General features: G+C 40.4%; 1 protein-coding gene across 2 annotated transcripts; it reads left to right on the top strand.

The window, feature by feature from the left end:
* The first annotated feature begins 11,295 nt into the window (after positions 1-11,295).
* Positions 11,296-21,980, top strand: fbxo11a (F-box protein 11a). 2 transcript variants are annotated; one of them, XM_026308798.2, is made up of 22 exons: positions 11,296-11,592; positions 13,399-13,523; positions 13,626-13,707; positions 14,640-14,781; positions 15,027-15,156; positions 15,969-16,052; positions 16,139-16,271; positions 16,360-16,466; positions 16,602-16,713; positions 16,824-16,930; positions 17,147-17,284; positions 17,609-17,826; positions 17,927-18,107; positions 18,219-18,341; positions 18,619-18,704; positions 18,939-19,015; positions 19,146-19,289; positions 19,528-19,638; positions 19,794-19,901; positions 20,016-20,124; positions 20,209-20,307; positions 20,405-21,980. In XM_026308798.2, the coding sequence occupies exons 1-22, from the start codon at positions 11,499-11,501 to the stop codon at positions 20,532-20,534; spliced, it is 2,640 nt and encodes an 879-aa protein (XP_026164583.1). In that variant the 5' UTR covers positions 11,296-11,498; the 3' UTR covers positions 20,535-21,980. The 2 variants fall into 2 exon arrangements, with proteins under 2 accessions (XP_026164583.1, XP_026164582.1); XM_026308797.2 differs by having other exon boundaries at positions 14,637-14,781.
* Positions 21,981-21,989: the final 9 nt, after the last annotated feature.

Here is a 21,989-nt window from a genome sequence, read left to right as displayed (position 1 = left end):
AGGGGAATGTGTTATTTAGTGTTTTAAACAGACTGAATGAATTACAAGGACTTACTGACACTGGAGTAGTAGCGGCGTAAAATATAAATTGAGTGTGTAGGTGATCAAGTCGGACGGGTCCCACGCAAACACCCCTGCGTTATTTAGGCTACACAAACACCTTAGGGCGGAGAGAAAGGATGTGTCACCACACCCAGACTAATGACGATAGTGGATCTCCAATTGGGCCCCTCCCAGAGTAAACGATGATACAAGGCGCTAACAAAACCTGTACAACACATACATGTTGGCTGATGCCTGGATGTGTAGACAAAGCAAGAAAAAGGAACTGAAAGAAAAAGAAAAGCACAACTAATGCACTTACCACTTCGCAGTGAACAACAGCCCCGTGAAAAGTCAAAATTGCATAAATAACTGTTGTTATGACTTTCCTTGTATGGCCAAAATTGTGCAACAGGAAAGCCAGAAGGTCGGTTTTCCACGCTATCCATTGAGTGCAGCCTTACTGCCCAACTGACTTCACACTAAACTGTAACTTTCACATAATGGTGATAACCTTACTCATCTCAGCCACTCTATTTCATAAGCGTACACAAGTATCTCCCTGTGGACTGATCTAACATCCTCGCTTTACTGTGTATAAACCCAAATACCTGCCGTGAAGCAATGTTGTACATATTTATGCACCAGTGCTGATGCACACCCTTGTTTTTCCCTTTCTTGCAACTGGACCGACAGGCTTTGCTGTGGCATAATGACAGTTCTGTGTCAGGGTGAATACCCTGGAAAATATTTTTGTTGATCTGTGGCTTGGTACTAATCAGTGTTCGTCAGTGAATCTTTTATCTATTCTATATCAGTTTGTTCTGGTATATTGTGAATAAAGACATGTACTTCATGAATGCGCAGAAGGTGAATAAAATGTGGTAATATTGATTTATCCAACAAGAACTGCATGAAGTCATTTATCAGAGGTGGCAAAGCATGCTGGATACCATTATATTCATTCATTCATGTTTCTGAGCCGTAGCTCAGGTTGCTGTGGCATTGTTGTTTTTTTTTTTTCCTATTTTTTTTTTTTTTGCACACTGAGCTATTATTAGGTCCAGCAAGCAGCATAGACTCTGCCCCATTTTTCCTTCCAGTATCACTCATAGGGCTGATGAAGTTGCAAAGCTAGAAAATGAGAGAGATGAGAACAAGATGCATTCATTGCCAGGGAAACAGTTGATTGAGCATGGCTTGAAAAGATAGATCCATTAGTGTCTGTGCCTGCAATGGTGCTAATCTGATTGTAAAACTGTTAGGCTAAAACAACATGCCCCACTGACCGCCATCAGAGATGTTCAGATCTGTGCTGGAGCATTTCCGGGCCAATATAACATGTTGTCTGCCCAGGGTGCTGATGAATGATGAGGAACTATCCTTTTTGTGAGATGTAAGAATGAAAAAAATCACGTGAGGACATGTGTTAACTTAACAATGGGTGAGATTAATTATAGTAAACAGCTCACTTTGTTTCAAAGGGCGTGGGGTGAAGAAGAGTAGGATTACATACTATGAGAGGAGTTCATGTGCGGCAGTAAAAGTGGTGCTGATGGAGGGAGGAACAATGAGGAAGCTAGCCTGTGATGAAGAGTAGTGAACGAGCATGAATGAGGGTGCAGTGTGTCTTAGCAGCCAGCCTATGGTGGCATAGTGGTCAGGAGGCCTGCTGCTTTAATGGTCCATAAATCTGTGTGGACTGGCTGGTCTGATGCCGCCCCAGTGAGACCCTCTCATGCGGAAAATGAATCAGACCATTTTTACAGAGCGCAAGTGTGGAAGCTCTCACCCTCCCCGACTGCCAGCAAGCTGATAAGAGCTGCTGCACACACACGGCACTCCATTTCAGCAGGTCTGGAGCTCATAAAACTCTCTATTAGTGACAACCCTTGTTTGTATGCTGCTCTTCATTCATTCTGTCCCCTTCCCTCTGTTGTTCTCACTCCTTTTTTTCAGTACACCTAGCTTTGGTTTCTGGAGAGGGAACACAGATGTTGATGCTTTTGTATAAAGCATGTACAGAGGTGAAAACCATACAGATGAATTACATTCCAGAAGAAACTCTCTGTTAAATCACTGTACAGCACTGATCAGCTATAGCTACCCACTAGATTCAGCATAATTTCTCTATTGCTGTCTCACACATACACTGAATAATGCATTTTCAACATACATCAGAAGCATGCCAGACACTATCTTTTCCTCTTTCCTTCTACCGATTATTCTTACACACACAGATGCTGTGGTGGAATGACAAGAAAAATGCTTTCCAGTCTTTTCATGACATAAGGAACTATGATGTTACACAAAACATTTACTAGTATGCACAGTGTGGGAAGAATTTATCCATTAATCTCTTTGTTTTCTTATGTTTATGTACCTTGCATAGGTGAGTATATTATAGTGCCCTATATAAAGTCACTGTCCTGGCCCTTTTAGAGGACATAGATGTTGGAACAATCACCTGCAGTTGTTATGGGACTGAGACCAATAGACAACCAGCACCCTGAACTAATTAGTTTGAACCTCCTTTGAAATGCGAATTGGAAGAGTCATCGAGAGAGTTGTGACGTAGATTAAATAGTGCTAGCAGCCACACGCGCACATGCACAGAAATGCATGCGACAACACATACAGATGCATGTTCATACGTGTACTGAGGATCTTTGGCATTTCATTTTCCTAGATAAGTATGATCAGAGTGGTTACTGGTTAAACAGGTTGTATTTGCATTCTCTCCAGGACTTAAAAGCAACTGACTGTAAAGCTGCCAGAGGCCACCTGCTGTTTAAAGACAGGCACTAGAAGTCATAGCCATCCAGAGTTAATTGCTTGAAGGAGCCAACCACTGTTGTTTAAGGAGAGAGTGCAAAAATAGCACACAAGACAAGTTTTTCATCGTCAAGCAGATCTTATTAAGGGTAAAATGATGTTTTTGCAATAAAATGAGTATAAATGTTAGGCATATACGCCCTCTAACTGTCAGCACAGCAACCAGGCGTGGTCATCTTCTTTCAAATGCAACACTTTCTTTGTTCTTTAGGTTTTGTTTTCCCTAGAGGTTCCATCGGCTTTTGCCTGGAGTTATCCTCAACTGACGTGTGTGTGTTTGCCTACAGAAGGCTTTGTTTGACAACCCGGGTCTTATGAATTGTGTCAGCAGTGTGCTCATTGTCTGTTATCTGTCAGCTGATAAGTGCCTCCTTTAATGCACAGGCAATAAAATGCTCCTCGTGTAGGGCAGAGGAATGATTGTTTCAACAGTCAAGCAAATATCCTGTAATTCTGTATTGATTCAGCCTATTTGTTCAGGTTAGATTGTGCAAATGTTTGTATAAACATGCCCAAGCATCAATTCGTTCCAGTGGAGGATAAAGCTTGCCAGCACTGAGGCCAGTAAATAAAATTTTACCAAGGCTTAATGAATAAGAACTCACCTTTTAAGGAGCAGGACTGTATAAATAGCTGCTCATTAAAACGATTCCATTTTTATTTGTCCACTTTAGTTAACAAAAAAGTAAACAATTATGTACTTGCAAAGAAGACAAGACTCCCGTTCATTAAGCAAGGCAGAGACATAACTAAAAGGACTACTTTAGCTCAAAGGTGTAGCTAGAAATAATTTCCCCCTTCCAAGATGTGACACTGGGCCCCTGAAATGCATAATTAGTACAAAACCTTATTGAATTGAAAACCTACTTTGAGAGAGTCACTCTTGCTTCAAACTTCTACTACATCCACAAAACATCAAAACATACAAAAATGGGAGTAACAGGTTAATGTAATGGCAGTAATCTGGAATAAAACAATGGTGGCCACATGGTTTCTCTAAAAGGTTTCCACAGTAGTCAGATAAAGCCAAAAACATCCTGCATCATGTATGGAGTGTGAAAAATAGGGCAGGACATCATGACGCACACTTTATTTCATATGCATTAGTTTTGTTATGTTTTTTTTACCTTAAATCTGAATGAATTCGAATGTGACTCTGCTGCTTCATTTCACTGATTTAGATTTTAAAAGTTTTACATTGTGTTCCCACTCTAAGTAGCAGCTTTGTGAAGAAATGATGTTGTTGAGATCGTATTTGATGCGAGCAGTTGCTGGTGTTGTCAGAATAATACAAATTAAATCACATTGCCACTGTAGTTTAAATAATTCAATCTCAGTTAAACAGATTGCATTCTTCTGGATTATCAGTCACATTGCATTACTGCTTATAGCGGTTATTGATTTGTAAGTCATTATACTGTTTACAATGACAGTACTTTCACAAACATGACTTTATAGAAGGACCGCCTTCTCAGACACACAGCACTGAACTTTGGTCTTTTTTATTTCACTGCCTTTAGTGCAGCTCCCTTCTCTCTTTATTGACCAATACCCCTATCATCTCGCACTTTTAAACACACTGAAACTGCATGACTCCCTTATAATGGCCTTCCAATAGCCCTGCTATACAATATACCACATGCAGGGGCAAGTGAATTAACCCATTTATGTCTGGCTGTTCTACTGCCAAGCTAAATTTTGTTATTCACCCTTAATAACTGCTCCTCGCAGGCAAATGAACACTTGCAGTCAATTAACTGTGAGCCAGGACCAGGATTAAGGAAAGACAGCCCACTCTGACATACACCAATTTATAATGCTCCATCAGCACCGTGGAGTCGTGATGTCTGCAGAAACATTCAACTGATGAATTCACTGTAAACAACAACACAACACCAACAGCTCTGTTCTTTCCCTTATCTTTTCACAGCATCTGGTCTTCCCCGCCTTGCCTTGGTCACAAGCGCACTTTATCTTGTGGGACAATAGTAGTCTTGTGCCCAGCGCTGTTGTCTGGCACTACCAGCTCCATAGTGGGCTAAGACACATATGAGGGATTGTTAATGTTCCTCCAGCAGAGTGTATATGTGTGTGTTGTGTTTTCTCGTGTATATAGTGTAATAATCAGTCTCCCTGCTGTTTGGTAACATGAATTTTACACAAATAAACAATTACATGAATTGTTATGTAGAGTTAAAGTGGTCATGCCCAGATGAAAAATGAGCAGTCTGGCTGAGCCTCCATGAAACCACATTTTGCTGTAGGGGCACATCAGCATATTACTTATCCCCAACGAGGGATACACTGATTTGAGAGGTAATTTATAATCTGATTAAAAAATAAATTTACATAATGACTGAGGTACAACATCTGAACATTTTCCAGATAAAGTGTGTGAAAGCTGCATGGTTAAAATAGGTAGCAAGCAAAAGACGTCGCTCAAAAGACTAGGTACTTTACAAGATAAGCAGTAAATACTAACCAGCTAAACATCAGATTGTTGAAATAGTTACATAAAGATAATGGACAAAGTACTTAAACAATAGTGGTAATAGTTACAAGTTATGGGTACGTTGTTGAAAGAGATAGCAAAAAGATAATGTATATGATTAAAAGAGCTATAATGAAATGAATAAATTGTGAAAATATAAGATTGAAATTGCTAAAGGAATTGATAAACACTTAGCTAAAGGTTATGGATAAATAGTTGAACAGCTGAAATAATTCGCCAAAACTGTTCATGTTTAGTTAAATAATATCAGTCCTGATGAAAAGACTGAAACGTGATGGGAGGTGTCAGTGTACTTGTGTTCTTCTATCAGGCCTGTGGGGTTTGGTATGATACAAATGCAGACCTCTCAGTGTTGGGGCTGCACAATGCATATAAAGTGAATGTGACCTGATGTCTGAGGGACAGTGTATATATACCCTTCCGTGGGTCTTCGGCTTGCAAGGCTTGTGAGGGGGCACATGGCTGGAGCGTTGAGAAAGTGGTGCAGTGCCTCTCTGTGCCTGGCTGAACACTGGGTAATGAAGCGTGGCAGAGGAGAGAGGAAAGGAGTGTGTCTGCAGGGAAGGCATGGCCCTCGTGTTCCTATGCAACCAGGGCGGATGGCTAGGTGATGTAGGACCGCCTCTATTGAGCTTACTTGTCATGCTGCTGCTACTCTTTCTTTCCTTCATGCTGGTTAGTTGTCCTTTTCCCCCTCCTTCCCCATCCTTCTTTTGTCTCTTCACAGATAAATGTGACGCTGTCAAACATCCTACCAAGATTTGCTCAATATTTCTCTTCCCAATGACTACATGCAAAAAAAAAAAAAAAAAAAAACTCAAACAGCACTCAATCAGCCAACAAATATTATGCAAGAAGAAATAAACACAGTGGGGCGAATTTCTCAGTGTAATTTCAAATTTGATTAAAGCAGCCATTTAAATTAAACTTTCTTGTTTTGTCGGTTTCTCCCTTCTGTCTGAGACGGTTGACTGCACTTGCCCTTTCAGCCAGAGGTTTAGTGAGAGCAGATGTGCTATTGTTTCAGAGGTATATGTGTTGACTGAGATAGTTTTCATATGAAGAAGTGCCTCACCTCACCCCACCGTCCATTATTTTGGTGCACTTCTTTTTTATTTGCGTACATGGATGGATGCATTTAACAAATATAGTGGTTATTAAAAACAAGGGCAATGACTCAAAAGGGGATGCTCAAATTAGCAACATCAAGAGAGACTAAAAATAACTGAGGTGTGGCTGAAAAACCCCACTCTGTTCAGATCAGAGTCATGCTGGGATTTCTTGTGGTAGGTGTATCATTTTAGAACTTCACAAGAACTGACTAAATCATCGCCATTAATTCTTGCAGCAGAGAAGCAAAAGACAACCTGTGATTATCCTCAGTGAATGATTTTCATCCTAGAGAGAGTATTACACCACAGCAAAGACAAGCTCTTAAAATATTATCAGCTATTGTACATCCGCACATTTCCTGTGGGCAACAAGTGTGGATCTATTCTTAGCTGACGGCTGGGGCTTCAGCACTTCCTGCTCCTCCTTCTCATACATTGGATGGGATGAGGTGTGATTCAGTCCTGCCAGGTCTGACTGTGTCAGTGTAGCCTGTGTCCAGCTGTAGAGACGGTGGGGCCCATCGACCATCTGTCCCCAACCAGCAGATTCAAAGCTCAGTCCCCAGAGCAGGGAACGAGGGGGCGGGAAGGAGATGAGGTCGGATAGGGGAATCAGCTTTGTGTTGCCATAAAGCTGTCTTTCCTCTCTCCTAGCAACGGCCTCCCATTTCCTTGGTTTTGGGCGGCATGGTCCTGTTGGTCGGTGTGCACGGCCCCCTCACTCACTCTCTCTCTGTCCTATTTATGGTAATGAGCCATCTGCCCTCTCTGTTACAGCCGCCCAACTGGAGGGGAGGCTGGGAGGGGGTGTCACTGACAGACAGGAGTCTGAGACAAACATGCTTATCCTGTTGTGTCTGCCTCTGCCTCAGTGGATGCCTTCAGATAGGAATAGGACTCAACGAGAAATAAGGATGGAGACAATCCTGAAACATGTTCAGAGCTTTTATGTGAATATATGTAAAGGAACGAGGTTATTTGAAGTAAGGACTGAGACACAGACTGTGTGTGTGTGTCTAATAGAAAAACAGAGAAAGTGACAGAGACAGAGACTGTTACCACCTGCAGGGCAGTACATTAAGTTGTTCAGCACAGGGAGCATTTGTAATATTAGTGCAGGGTGACCCTAACACTAATATTACACACACACACACATGCACACACACACAATATTGACTCCTGAGTTGAATATTACACAACCCTGCCATTATCCAGAGCTGCCGTATGCATGTACCTCTGTGACTTGGTGACACGGGAGAGTGGTGGGCACAACAGCCAATACAGAGCCACCCAGTATTCAATGGACCTCTGTTGCCACTGGATACTAGATTGGTTACCAAGCCAACACATGTGCCTCGCTGTCATATCTCCAACAGATTAGTGTCGAAAACAACAGCTCTTTTGACAGTTATGCTATTCTTCTTTCAGGTTTGGGTAGGCATCAGTTTCAGTATATTTGTATAACAGCAGAGGTAATTCATTATAAAAATGGAAGCAAAAAGACATACATAAAAGGCGATTATGTAAGATGAGGTGAAAAATGTTCCTTCTGGCCACGGCAACAAAGAGTCCAACCATTTTATCATCAGAGGACAACAGCTAGTGCATCATGAACACAAAAGCAATTGGTTTGTCATTTAAAACACAGCTGACAAAACAAATCCATTCAGAAACAGTGATCAACTTAAATCTTGAACTTGATCTGTATCCACATAACTACCGACACACAACACAAACTGCCCTACTCTCTTCACAGTGTAACAGTTACTGATGCTGACAAAGGGTTTTGCATGTTACAACGTCGAACACAAGACCATCAGATGGTTTCTTTCAGGAGGTCAGTCACCATTAACCCCATCAGACAGACAGAGCATCTCACAGATGGGTCAGTGACCATGAGGCAACAAATTGCAGATGGTCCTGCTAATGGGGCATGGGGTTGATTGCAGGCATAAACCAAAACATTATGAAAGCAAACAGGTGCATAAACACAAAATATAAATACTATAAATGTGAATGAAAACTACAAATATTGCATCACTGATGAGGTTGATGCCACCTAAAGGCAGTTGCAGGGTAGTTTTTCAGCTCTGTGTGACTCATTTGCTGCATGTAGTTAATTAGTCAGTGGAGTAATATTCATTCAGACCAGCCAGATATATGCTAATTAATTACCATGTTGTCATCACAGACACATATTGATACACCACAAGCAAATATTTACATAATCACAATGCTAAACTGAACAGAAAGACTAAGGTTTCAGTCTATCAGAGCTCATTTCTCAGTGCATTTGCCAATTTCACAGTATCAGTATGACAAACATCATCGTTATCATGGCAGCATCCTGGGCAAAAGGGTCTGGAAACATATTATAGTGTATGGCAACTGCCAGGATAAAACTCTTTGGGCTCATGTGAAACAGAAACTGATATTTCAGCATTACTGAGTTAAAACCATATCAAGGTGAAGCATCAATCAGACAATAGAGACAAAAAACAAACCACAGATGTAAAGTATCATGTGATATTCATGGAGTGAATATTCACAGGTAGAGATGAGGAGACATCTGGTGGACAACCAGGCTACTACACATACATTCCAAATATCTCTTTTTTTGGTAGAATGACAGTAAATATTATTTTCCTTTTTCAAAATAATATACCTTTTTATTATTTACACACTTTACACTCTAACGTTTGTTCCATCAGATCAACTTGTTAACCGTGAATGCATTCACCTTATGAAACTAAGTGGACAGCCAGGTTGTTCCTTTGCAATAAAATACAACATTATGATGTGTGATGTGTACTGGGAACTGAATGGTTTGAATGTCTGTATAAATGGGTGGGAAGCAGAATAGAAGAAGATGAAGATGTAATATTATGTTGGTAATATTCCCAGCAAACTCTGATAAGACTATAATATGTTTTCACTGATCATTTTGACATAAAAATTAGCATCTTATGCAGTGGTCATTCTTAACAGACATCCTTAAATGTAAAATAACAGTACAAATGTGTGAACACTCAAAAACACTCTCAAAAGGAATTCACGTATTTCATTTTTGCAGTCAAACATCTAAATCTTGCTCTAGATGTTCACCTGTATTAATATCATCCAACAATGTAGCTTCTCCCACTAAACAATGTAGACAGGATCTTGGTCAAAATGTGAGTGTAGCTTTGAAATCTGCTCTGCAGGCATCTCCGTATTGCAATACCCATAACTATGGTAACTGTACACAACCAGTTAAAACCAAAGATGGTGACAACAGCTGACTCAAAATGTTGATAGGCTGGGCTATATTTAAAATGCAGGAAAAATTAGACTAAAATGTCACTAAGCAAAAATACAAACACTACTGTGGAGCATAGATATGTGAGCAGTGGTGGAAAGGAACTAGTCACATTAACTCCAGTAGCCTGTTGTAAGGAGAAAGAGAACAATCTAAGTGCACAATCTGAACTTAATGGTTGATAAATATGCAGTGAAATCATTATATGACAATCTAATGAATATTAGACTAGTCCCCATAATTAAGGTCCTTCATTTGGTGCAACATTTTCATTTTCATTTTGAAGTCAGTGTAAGAAAACTGAAAATATGACAACATGCCATGCTGTTGAACTACTTGTACTTTATCTGAGTAGTCCTATATTATGGTACTTCATACTTCAAATTCATGAGCCTACATTTGTTGCACTTTTTACTCCACTGTATTTATCAGCCACTTCTAAAAAGTACTCAAAGTTGATTTTTAGTATAGCCTACACATGATTAGCCAATGGGGAACAGAAAGGCCCCTGCTGGGTTTCAAATCAGGAACCTTCTTGCGGTGAGGCAATAGTGCCAACCACCAATGCACCGTGCTGCCCCAATGTTTCTCTGTCACAATTATTTTGAGACAGTGGTTGGGTAAAATTTGAGTGACATTTTATTTGACAAATAGAAAACTTCTTCTAGGACCTTTGGATCAAATGAGGGAGGGACGCCAGCGCATGGGTCCATTTTTCTTTAGGGTGGTCTGTTCTTCCAAAAGGGGGAGAATTTCAACATAGTTTTCCAATCCAAAAAACAAACAGATAATTCTTGATTAATTGCTATAATGTCTCAACTATTTACAAAAAAAAAAGAAAAAATAGATTTCAGTATTGATTGTTTTTACAATATGTTATATCTGGGGCAGCAGAGTGCCTTGGTTTTTAGCACTGTTGCCCCACAGCAAAAAGGTTGCTGGCTCGAAACCCAGCAGGGGCCTTTCTGTGTAGAGTTTGCATGTTCTCCCTGTGCTTGTGTGGGTTTTCTCCAGGTACTCTGGTTTTCTCCCACAGTCCAAAAACATGTATGTCAGGTTGATTGGTGACTCTAAATTGCCCATAGGAGTGAGTGTGAGTGTGTGAGATTGTTTGTCTCTATGTGGCCCTGTGATGGACTGGTGACCTGTCCAGGGTGGACCCCTGCCTTTCACCCAAAGAGAGCTGGGATAGGCTCCAGCAGATCCCTGTGACCCTAAATAAGAATAAGCAGGTTTAGATGATGGATGTTGTATATTGGGATTTACATTTCGGATTGAAGATCTCATCTCCATAATAAAGGTTGTAATCAGCTCCAGTAGGTAGTTAAATAAGAGATAGACAGCTTCAGGGATAACGCTGGGTACTTTAAAGGCTGAGCCCTGAAAGTAAATAGTTGAGTCTCAGTTGAATAGACCGCCGTGAGCGGAGAAGGCGGTGTAACAGCGAGAGGTCCTCCCCTGTGATGTGACTGCCTGACGGCCTGTGCCCGCTATGGCTCCTCCTGCTTCACGGGGACGGGACCAGACGTAACACCAGTGCGGGGGAACGGCAACAACACACAGCAATCCGTTTTTCTGGAGCCACGGCTAACGATGGCAGATCGTGCAGCGCTGAAGAAAAAGACATAGATGATGTGCTTGGCGTCGCCTCTGCTGTTGTGAAGGCTTCGACATTTCTTCCAGATTAACAACACCCCAAATGAACTCCGTCAGAGCAAGCAACGTTAGCAGAAGACCTAGGCGAGTGTCGAGGCCGCGCCCGGTGCAGCCGGAGAGGAACCACCAGGAAAGAGGTAAAGCTAGCGGGCAGTTAGCCATGGGCGTCCACGGGTGGTTTTCTGATTCAAAACAGAATCGTGTGTAGGTAATGTCCATGTGTAAGTTGGTGTGTGAGTTACATTAGGGTGGCGTTAGTTGTTGGTTTAAAACAAGTGGGGAGGCAACGTAGTCAAAAGGGTCGTTGTGCAGTCAGGAAACTCCGAGGCTTTTGTGTTTGTACCCAGCATTCAGGCCGCGCTTTGTTTTACTTGATTTTTGCACCGAGTCGCCTTTCTTTTTCTTGCCCGACCTCATATCACTGCGGTATTTTCTTATTTATCAGTCACTGTCATGTTAGTGGTGCAAATGACAAGCGGTAGACACCGTTTGTTGGGCCCTAAGGTGACAGACGCAGGGGGAGATACACAAAGTGGCTTTGGCAGTTGTCGTAGCATGCTAACGGAAGCTAGCCCCGAGTAGCTAGCTGTTATTATTAGCACGCTTAGCTAGCTGTCTGTGAACTGGCGTGTTTTAATAAACCCAGCCTTAAAATGTCTTTGAGTTGATAAATAACGCCACGGTTATAGTTCAGCGACGTGATGTGTAGGGGTTTTGTACAGTAACGCCGTGTTACAACAGACGGTGTAACATTAACGCAGGCGAACATAGGCTCCGCTGCTTCAGAGTAAACATTAGCTACGGAGGCTCTTTAGTCACAGCTGCCAGGGCTGGAGACCCAGTCATTCCGGGTGACAGAGATCCAGCGACCAGCCATTAGCGTTACTGTTAATGGCTGGTATCTGGATCTGAGTCAACGTTATTAGGTGGGCTATTGACATGTTGGATCACACAGCATCAACTGAAGGGCAGTGGGAGCAGGGCTGCAGACTGTTCACTCCTATCTGTTGTTTCTTAAAAGTGATTGTTATGGAGATTTAACAGTCATGCACATTATAATAGTTACCGTTTTTTGGGGTTGCTTCTCCCTTTCTCACTTTAATTTTTCAGTCATGATCAACCATGGTACCTATTTACCTCTATCTAGGTTGTCATTTTCTTGAGGGAGTAAATTAATACAGGGCGTCGTATATTTGTGGTAAAAATGATGGACACCTCTGGTCTTAAATGTGCAAAAAGGTGCAACCAATAATTTAATTTGACAACTACATAGAGGTTGCTTTGATTGACCTGGTTTGATACACAAACCCTGTTTGTAGTGGTTACTGGCCTAGTAGCTGGGGAGAGTCATCCTTGCAACCAGAGCAACACGCAGACAGTTTGCATCTCCCATCTGGGGTAGCTATCAACTCATCATGCCATGGTGAACAGCTTTATAATTAGATGTCTGTTTAAACTCTGGGTTGATGCTATGGTTTTATTTTTCTGTTGATTGAATCCCCTCTAGATAGGCTCTGTAATCAACTTATAGCATACAAAGCAGGTGATGAGCAAAACTGTTTTGCTTTTTTTTTTTTTTAAAGCATTTAGTGTCCGGTTATTAACAGTTATTAATAACAAATAGATGCTTGAAAGCTCACATTCTAACTAAAAATACAAGACCAGTAATAGTTGAAGGAGATGCAAATGAAAGTATGCATGTTACAATGCTCCAGAAAGATTATATCACACGGGACAAGTCTATACACACCAAGTATCATTTATTCTTGGCTTATACAATAGCAAAGAACCATGACTGTCTAGTTTAAGAAGCATGAATATGTTCTTGATTACTTTTCAAAAACACATTTTCTTTGTTTTTCTTCATGTCATAAAGTGTTTTGTTTTTTTGCAGTGCTTGAATTCAAAACATAAGTGATTATTTTTCTCCCATGCCATTACAGATGAGGACGTTCATGCAGATATGGTCGCAGAAGAATCCGGTCCAGGAGCTCAGAATAGTCCCTACCAACTTAGAAGAAAGTCTCTCCCTAAGAGAACAGTGTGTCCAACAAAGACAAACATGGAGGTACATTTAGTAGGAATTCTTAAAAGATAGTATAAATGCCCAAAATACAAGATATCATTTTAATGAAACATAATGCTTTCCTATGACTTTTTTAATCTTTAGGGTGCTTCCACTTCAACCACAGAAAACTTTGGGCATCGACCTAAGCGTCCCAGAGTTTCAGGAAAGTGTCAAGATTTACCAGGTAATTAGGAGCCCCTTATGGGAGTTTTTCACAGAGCTGTGATCCTCATTGTGTTTTCCACAGATTGTGAGAGGTAATTAAGACAATATGTTGTGAAATGGTATTAACCTCTTGTTAAGTGTATGGATTATGTCTTTAAAAAGCTCTTTGGTAAAGACATGAAGCAGCACCACAAGTTTCGCAATGTGGAAATTATAGTCTGTTATTTGTGGCATTTGGAGTTTTTTTCATACTGTGAGTGCTGGCCAAAATATCCAAAATAGATCTTTGCCCAATTGAATGGCATTTGGTTCTGGCTTTGCAGTCATACATGGCTTTGGGTTGATGTTTTGTGCTTACAGTAGCACTGCATGATCTGTTTTTAAAACTTCCAAATAACATACATTACTTTTTTTTCAGTGAATCTTTTTGTTTTGTCATCTTTACTTATTTTAAAGTTGGATTCAAAGTTTTACATAAATTGCATCTGAAGTCAGTCTACTTCATAAATGATTGCAGGGCTTTCTTTCATAGTAAAGCAGAAACCAATATGCAATCAGCACAACCACACCAACAAAAGTTGGCTGTCAGATGGACTAAGCTTGTTTTTAAGATTACTTAGAAATAGGAATTTTTAATTACCTTTAGTTGTTTATATTTCTGTTTATATATTGTTATCAGCCTAATTACTTTATGCTGCACCTTTTGCTATGTAACTAAAGCAAATGTGAATATGATGAAGTGGCAATAAAACTATATTACGCTCTAACATCCTACAATTCGATCTGCTGGTCTAGTAACAAAGTACTAGTTGTTGCTATCATGACTGGAGATTGTTTGAGTTCCTCACGTGATCTTGCTATAAATATGCTTGTATGGGTTCTGTTGTATAACTTCCGATTGTCCATTCAAAATATTTAATTGTGACTCCATGGTCTTTGTCTCTGCAGCAGCTCCAGCAGAACAGTATTTGCAGGAGAAGCTTCCGGACGAGGTGGTGCTGAAGATCTTCTCGTACCTGTTGGAGCAGGACTTGTGCCGTGCAGCATGTGTGTGCAAGCGCTTTAGTGAGCTGGCCAATGACCCTATCCTCTGGTGAGACTCATTATGAGACTATTTCCTCCTGACCAGTACCCTTTGTTGTTTATTGTAATTTTTTGTGTGTATTCAATAAATGGTTTAAATTTTTGAATCAGTACTTAGAGTTACAGTAACAGAAAATGGAAAATTTAGGAGGCTACCATGGTGATTCTTTTGATCTCTATCATGGTACAAGTGTTAACTGTGAGTTTAGTGTATTGGGGCTCCTGACATAAAGGTGCTGTGCCTTCATATTTCAGGAAGAGGCTGTACATGGAAGTTTTTGAATACACGCGACCCATGATGCACCCTGAGGCAGGGAAGTTTTACCAGATAAACCCAGAAGAATATGAGCAGCCAAACCCGTGGAAGGAAAGTTTTCAGCAGCTGGTATGGAACCTCCTGTGGTCTTAGCAATTCACTGCTGATCTTAGAACAGTCTTGTGGCTATTTTTGTCATATTCTTCATCAAAAAGCTACAAAAAGAGCCATATGAACTCACTGTGAGACACCAGCATGCAGATAATAGGACACTGCACTACTCTTTAAGCTCTAATTGCCTTTTGATTAGATCTATGTAGTAGCATTTACATTAAAGTCAAATGCAGTTTTATAATGTCCTTCCTAATAAAAGGTGACAATGAAAACAATATAAGTTGAACTAAAAATGCATAAAAAACTAACAAATGTTTATTAAAACCTTCCTAAAGTGCTTTGAAACTTTTAGATGTGAAAATGTGTTGGAAAGCTGAGATGGAACCCTTAAGCCTAAGTTGCTTCCACATACAACAAGTTATGATACGGTATTTAAAGATAGCATTGATGAAACATAAATTAGACCCCCTGTGCTTTCTTTTAATCTTTACATCAATATTTTTGTTGTGAAAAGTTGCTCTTGTGCGACTTTAAATCCCCTTGTGTACTGACAGCTAATGTCATGTGAAAGGGCAACATCACCGGCCATAATGGTGACATTCAGGATGCAGGGCATAGAAGAGAACTATGTGTTTAAATTGTGTTCCTTTGTGATATATTGACCTTTAGGATTGCTCTCCCTGGACAAAAAGGGCTCAGGCATTTTTCCAGTGATGAGATTTTTTTTTCTCCTTGTCTTGTTTAAAATGCAGTACAATATCTTTGTAGTCCGGGTTGTATTATTCTGTTATTTAGCATGTGAATAAATGTTTAATATTTATTTACAGTATAAAGGAGCACATGTTAAACCAGGCTTTGCGGAACACTTCTACAGCAATCCTGCCAGATACAAAGGAAGAGATAACATGTTTGTAAGTGGACCATTAGCAACATTTAAAAACTTTTCGCCACATTTGAAAGCCTCAGTCATTCACTTGACTCATAATGTTTCCTCCAGTACTATGACACCATTGAAGATGCTCTTGGGGGAGGTCAGGAGCCTCACTTTGACGGCCTGATATTTGTCCACTCCGGTATTTACACAGATGAATGGATCTACATCGAGTCGCCTATTACAATGATTGGAGCTGGTATGTGTCTCTGAAATAATCTTTACAGTTTCATTGTGCATTTGTTTAGTGTTTTCTCTAATTTAGACTTTTTCTGATTATTTTGTAGCTCCTGGAAAAGTAGCAGAGAAAGTTATCATTGAGAATACCAGAGACTCTACATTTGTGTTCATGGAAGGCTCAGAAGATGCTTATGTTGGATACATGGCCATAAGAGTGAGATGACACTTTCTCTTTTTTTTATTTCTTTTCTGCAAGAATATATAGGCTACATGTAAATTCACCTTAAAGGTTGATATGCCCACGGAGTTGCTGCGCATCAGTTGTTAAGAGCAATTGTATCCACTGCAGTTCAACCCTGATGATAAATCTGCCCAGCACCACAATGCGCACCACTGCTTGGAGATTACAGTCAACTGCAGCCCCATTATTGACCACTGCATCATCCGCAGCACGTGCACAGGTAATGATTCTTTAGTTCAGCTGGAAACCATGTTTTGACTGGTGGATATGTTTGCGCTGATGAAACGGGACATTGTGCTAATAAATAGATCCGTGTCCTGCTTGTTTCAGTGGGATCAGCTGTCTGTGTCAGTGGCCAGGGTGCTTGTCCCACAATCAAGCACTGCAACATCAGTGACTGTGAAAACGTTGGTCTTTACATCACTGACCATGCACAGGTAACACACACCTTTCACACTCATTAATACTTGAAGACACATCCAAACATCTATATTATTGCACAATAGGTGTCAGCATCAGAGTAGTGCCAGTTTAGGGAAATCAGCCTTTTACCTTTATGCTTAAAATAAGATGACAAAACAAAAGAAACTTGTAAAATAATTTAATTGAGAATATGAATATTCAAAGCCTTAAACATATTGTTCAATGTTTAGGGAATCTATGAAGACAATGAGATCTCAAACAACGCTCTGGCTGGAATCTGGGTGAAAAACCATGGAAATCCAATCATCAGACGGAATCACATCCACCACGGCAGAGATGTGGGCGTTTTTACATTTGACCACGGCATGGTGAGATGCAACTCACTGGTCTTTAGTGTTTTTCAAAGAAAACTGATGTTGACTGTCCACTGACAGCTGCAGTCATTTTTCTTTAATGTTATGACAAGAAGTGAACGTTTTCTAAAACGTGATGGTTCCCCATTACAATTAAGCGTGTTGTGTCGTCACTGCAATGCTGCAGTTGTAAGTGTAATTATACAGTGTCCAATGCAATGAAGTAGCATTGTAGTTATTGTGGAAGTGTGAAGGGTTGGTTACACAAGGTTCTTAATCATTGTGTTTCTGCTCTTGGACTACAAGAGCATAATTTTGTTTTTCTCTATCCATTTCCAGGGTTACTTTGAGAGTTGTAACATCCATAGGAACCGTATAGCCGGCTTTGAGGTGAAGGCGTACGCTAATCCGACAGTGGTTCGCTGTGAGATCCATCACGGACAGACGGGAGGCATCTATGTGCACGAAAAGGGCCGCGGGCAGTTCATCGAAAACAAGATCTATGCAAATAACTTCGCTGGGGTGTGGATCACCTCCAACAGTGACCCCACAATAAGGTCGGAGGGCTCTGAGTGTCAAGGATTAAATAAGCTGAAAGTCATTTACTGCAATCAAACTGAAAAAGGTTGATGCATAAATGTTTTTCTCCAAATACAGGGGCAATGCCATTTATAATGGCAACCAAGGAGGCGTTTATATTTTTGGTGATGGTCGAGGCCTCATTGAAGGAAATGACATCTATGGCAACGCCCTGGCAGGAATTCAGATCAGGACAAATAGCTGTCCTATTGTCAGGCACAACAAGATTCACGACGGCCAGCATGGCGGCATATATGTGGTGAATATTTATAATATATGTAACCATTAGACGGATGAAGTTACTCTAGGAGTGCTACTTATTTCAATTTCACACAGTAGTGATATATGGTGGTTTTTTTGTCTCATACAGCATGAAAAAGGACAAGGTGTCATAGAGGAGAACGAGGTGTACAGCAACACACTGGCCGGAGTGTGGGTGACAACGGGCAGCACGCCAGTACTGAGGAGGAACAGGATACACAGCGGGAAGCAGGTACTGTTATGGGCTGGGGACAAGTTCAGTGATGAGAAATGAATGTAAAGCAACAGACTAATTCTGTATTGGTTTCTGATGTGATGTACTTACACAGCCATCTGTGTATAATCCTAATCACAAATTGCAGTGACAGACTGGCTTTCTGTCGATAATATAAAAAACATTAGGTCTGATCTTATGTAGGAACCTCTGTCATATAGAAACACATTCATAAAATGTATTTTGATACCAGGAATAAAGAAGCGCTAATGTATTTTTGCTGTTGTTTAAACAGGTTGGGGTCTACTTCTATGACAATGGCCATGGCGTGCTGGAAGACAATGATATCTACAATCACATGTACTCTGGAGTTCAAATTAGGTTTGTGGAAAATGGCAGTAATATGAAAACCTTTAATTAAATGCCAGATGACAATGCACAATTTTTCTGCGTTTTGTGAAAGTTTAATAAATTAACCTGAGATCTGTATCCCAGGGGAGACATGGTTCCTGATGTTAAGACGATCATTTGGGGAATCAACACATTTAGCACTGGTGAAGCAGTAGGTCAAATGTCCTTTATCTGTATGTATATATATTTTTTTTTCCCTGGCAGGACTGGCAGCAATCCCAAGATCAGGCGAAACAAAATCTGGGGAGGCCAGAATGGAGGCATTTTGGTTTACAACTCAGGTGAGAAACAGATAAGTCTTTTCTTGTGGTTGTGTCCGCCATGGCAATTTCACATATACTGTTCGACTAATGCAGCAACAGTTCTCTCCTCTTTTACCCCAGTAATGAAACATGGATGTGTGTTTTTCAGGCTTAGGCTTTATCGAGGACAATGAGATCTTTGACAATGCCATGGCTGGGGTGTGGATCAAGACAGACAGCAACCCCACTCTGCGCAGGAATAAGATCCATGATGGAAGAGACGGAGGGATCTGTATATTCAACGGAGGAAGAGGTAACTAATCGGCTTGTTGTGTGAACATGGCGTGGTGAACTGATCACCTTTAAAGAACACAAATGCTAAGAGCGTTTTAGTCTCCAGTTGGCTAGAGAATCTGCAGACGTGAACTATGCAATAGATAGCCATAATCCTTATAGATGATTTCACTTGTGTACTTTGTATGTCTAAGCCATTTTTGGAGTAACATTTTTCATGTCAGTGCTTTGTGTAATAGTGTCATTCCTGTCTTCAGGTTTGTTAGAGGAAAATGACATCTTTAGAAATGCCCAAGCAGGAGTCCTCATTAGCACCAACAGTCACCCTGTACTGAGGAAGAACAGGATATTTGATGGCTTTGCTGCAGGTGGGTCATTATTGGAAGTTGTGACGATGTAGAGCAATTACTGTGGTTTTTAATGTCCTTCCAAATATGTCTGTTAATAAACAGTTCGAGTTTGGTCACTGATGGGAGATCTGTCATAAAACTGCTAATTTAATTTAATTTAATTTTACAACTAGGCATTGAGATCACCAATCATGCCACAGCGACCTTAGAGGGCAATCAGATCTTCAACAATCGCTTTGGGGGATTGTTTCTTGCATCTGGTGTCAATGTTACAATGAAAGGTACTCTCTTGTTTACAAAGATCTTGATGCATTTACTTAACAGATCCTGATTTGTCATATATATAAAAATATGAGTGACCTGAAGTGTACTCACGTCTACTTTCTCTCCTCCAGATAATAAAATAATGAACAATCAAGATGCCATTGAAAAGGCTGTGAGCAGAGGTCAGTGCCTGTACAAGATTTCAAGTTACACCAGCTACCCAATGCACGATTTTTACAGGTAATTTATGTTTCTAACCAAGGTGACTAGAATATCCTCAACTGGTTGTTTTGTAATTAACAAACACAATTTAACACATTACAGGTGTCACACCTGTAACACAACAGACCGCAATGCCATCTGTGTGAACTGCATCAAGAAGTGTCACCAAGGACATGATGTGGAGTTCATCAGACACGATAGGTGAGTCTTAGTGACCCCCATTACAATATATCTTTCTTTGTACCTTAATGGAGTTGAACTAGATTTAGTGATTTCTGTTTTTCCTCCCCACCTGCAGATTCTTCTGTGACTGTGGTGCAGGGACACTGTCAAATCCTTGTACGTTAGCTGGAGAGCCGACTCATGACACAGACACGCTGTACGACTCAGCTCCTCCTATAGAATCCAATACACTGCAGCACAACTGAGCTCACGACTTGATGTCCTTTGCGCTTCAGCAGCATTGGACATAAGACACTTCAAGTTGTGCCGTGGAGGATGAAATCCAAACTAAAATACAGATTCACTTTGACAGAGCATATACAGTGACTTTTAACAAAATGCTTGGATGGGAATATGCTAAAAGAAGACATTTAGGAAAAAAATCTGATTATGGATGCCATGCTTTCTTTTTCTTCAGTTATTTGACACACACAAAAAAGATGACCTCAGAGCAGAAGAGCAGCTGACTCAGGGTTTGGGGGTGTGTTAGTTTGCCCATGTAAGTGAATCCAGTGAGAGACGGATAAAAACACCACCAAGGGTCATCTGCTTTTATGAAGTGGAACATACCAGATACTGCAGTTATGTACAGCCCCACTGTGGACAGATGCTCAGACAGAAGTCACACGTTTCTCAAGGGAGGCCCCAAATACAACAATGCTTCCATCACTGGGCAACCACCGTGCTCATAAGATACGTACGGGAAAAATGACCTAGCACTTCAGTTCCCCTCCCCTCCTCCCAAGACAACTGTTGAGATTTGATTTTAATGCTTTTTGTGTAGTTTTGTATTTTCATGCAAAATCTTACTGTACTTGAATGTCTTTATTTTATTAAATGTGTTAATTTTTTTTGTTATTATACCCTAGAATTGCTGTAATTATACTCATGTCGCAGTATCTAACTTCTTTCTGTGAAAGAGATCAGAGAAAAGAGGAAAACACTAAACATTTTCTCCAGCAATGTTGACTCATTAACAATACAGAAAAACTTATGCTGATGCACTTTCACAAGACTTGCAGAGCTTTTTCTGTGTGGAATAGCATCTTAAATGTCTGGGTCTATAAGGGATATCTTAATAGATTTCACTCACAATATATGCATTTGTTTTCACTTAAGACCCAACTTACACGAAGGTCAAATGAGGAGATATTTGAAAATGAAGCCTTTTACTCACAGGTAGATTAAGATACCACCTTGTCTACTTTCTTTACCAAATAAAGAAACACTGGGGTTTGGGGGCTGGTTTGGGTCAGGGTGTTATTATGCATAAGGACAGTTGGAGGGTTGTCATTTATGTTAGTGAAGTAGATTCTCGTTAGGAAGAGTAAACCAAGTCTTGTGAAAGCACAGATTTTGATGTGCTGTCAGTAGCCAATGTTGCTGGAGAACTTTGAAGGCTTTTACTCTACTGAAACTGAGACAAGTATCTATATACAGCACTATATGGTTTCATTGCCCCCCCATCCATGTGTACTGGTGATTGTGGGTTCTCATACAGACTGAAATGTATGCATGTATCATAACATCTAGACTTAATATATTGTGAAGTATTCAATAACCGTTATGTAGGCACTAGCGTGAATTAAAAGGGTTTAATTTCCTAGATGAAACATTGTCATTTTTCAAAAATAAACTTTATTAGCTCATTACAGTAGTGT

Source organism: Mastacembelus armatus, chromosome 15 (genome assembly GCF_900324485.2).
Source record: "Mastacembelus armatus chromosome 15, fMasArm1.2, whole genome shotgun sequence".
NCBI lineage: Eukaryota > Metazoa > Chordata > Actinopteri > Synbranchiformes > Mastacembelidae > Mastacembelus > Mastacembelus armatus.
Note: the sequence above shows the minus strand (reverse complement) of the source record. Positions and strands in the feature narration are given on the sequence as shown.

What these genes read in the sequence shown, in the direction of transcription:
- fbxo11a (XM_026308797.2), top strand. Translation starts at nt 11,499, where the DNA reads ATGAACTCCGTCAGAGCAAGCAACGTTAGCAGAAGACCTAGGCGAGTG. An exon ending in AGGAAAGTTTTCAGCAGCTG is followed by an intron (nt 15,157 to 15,968) that starts GTATGGAACCTC and finishes ATTTATTTACAG; the next exon opens with TATAAAGGAGCACATGTTAA. An exon ending in ATTTGATGGCTTTGCTGCAG is followed by an intron (nt 19,639 to 19,793) that starts GTGGGTCATTAT and finishes TTTTACAACTAG; the next exon opens with GCATTGAGATCACCAATCAT.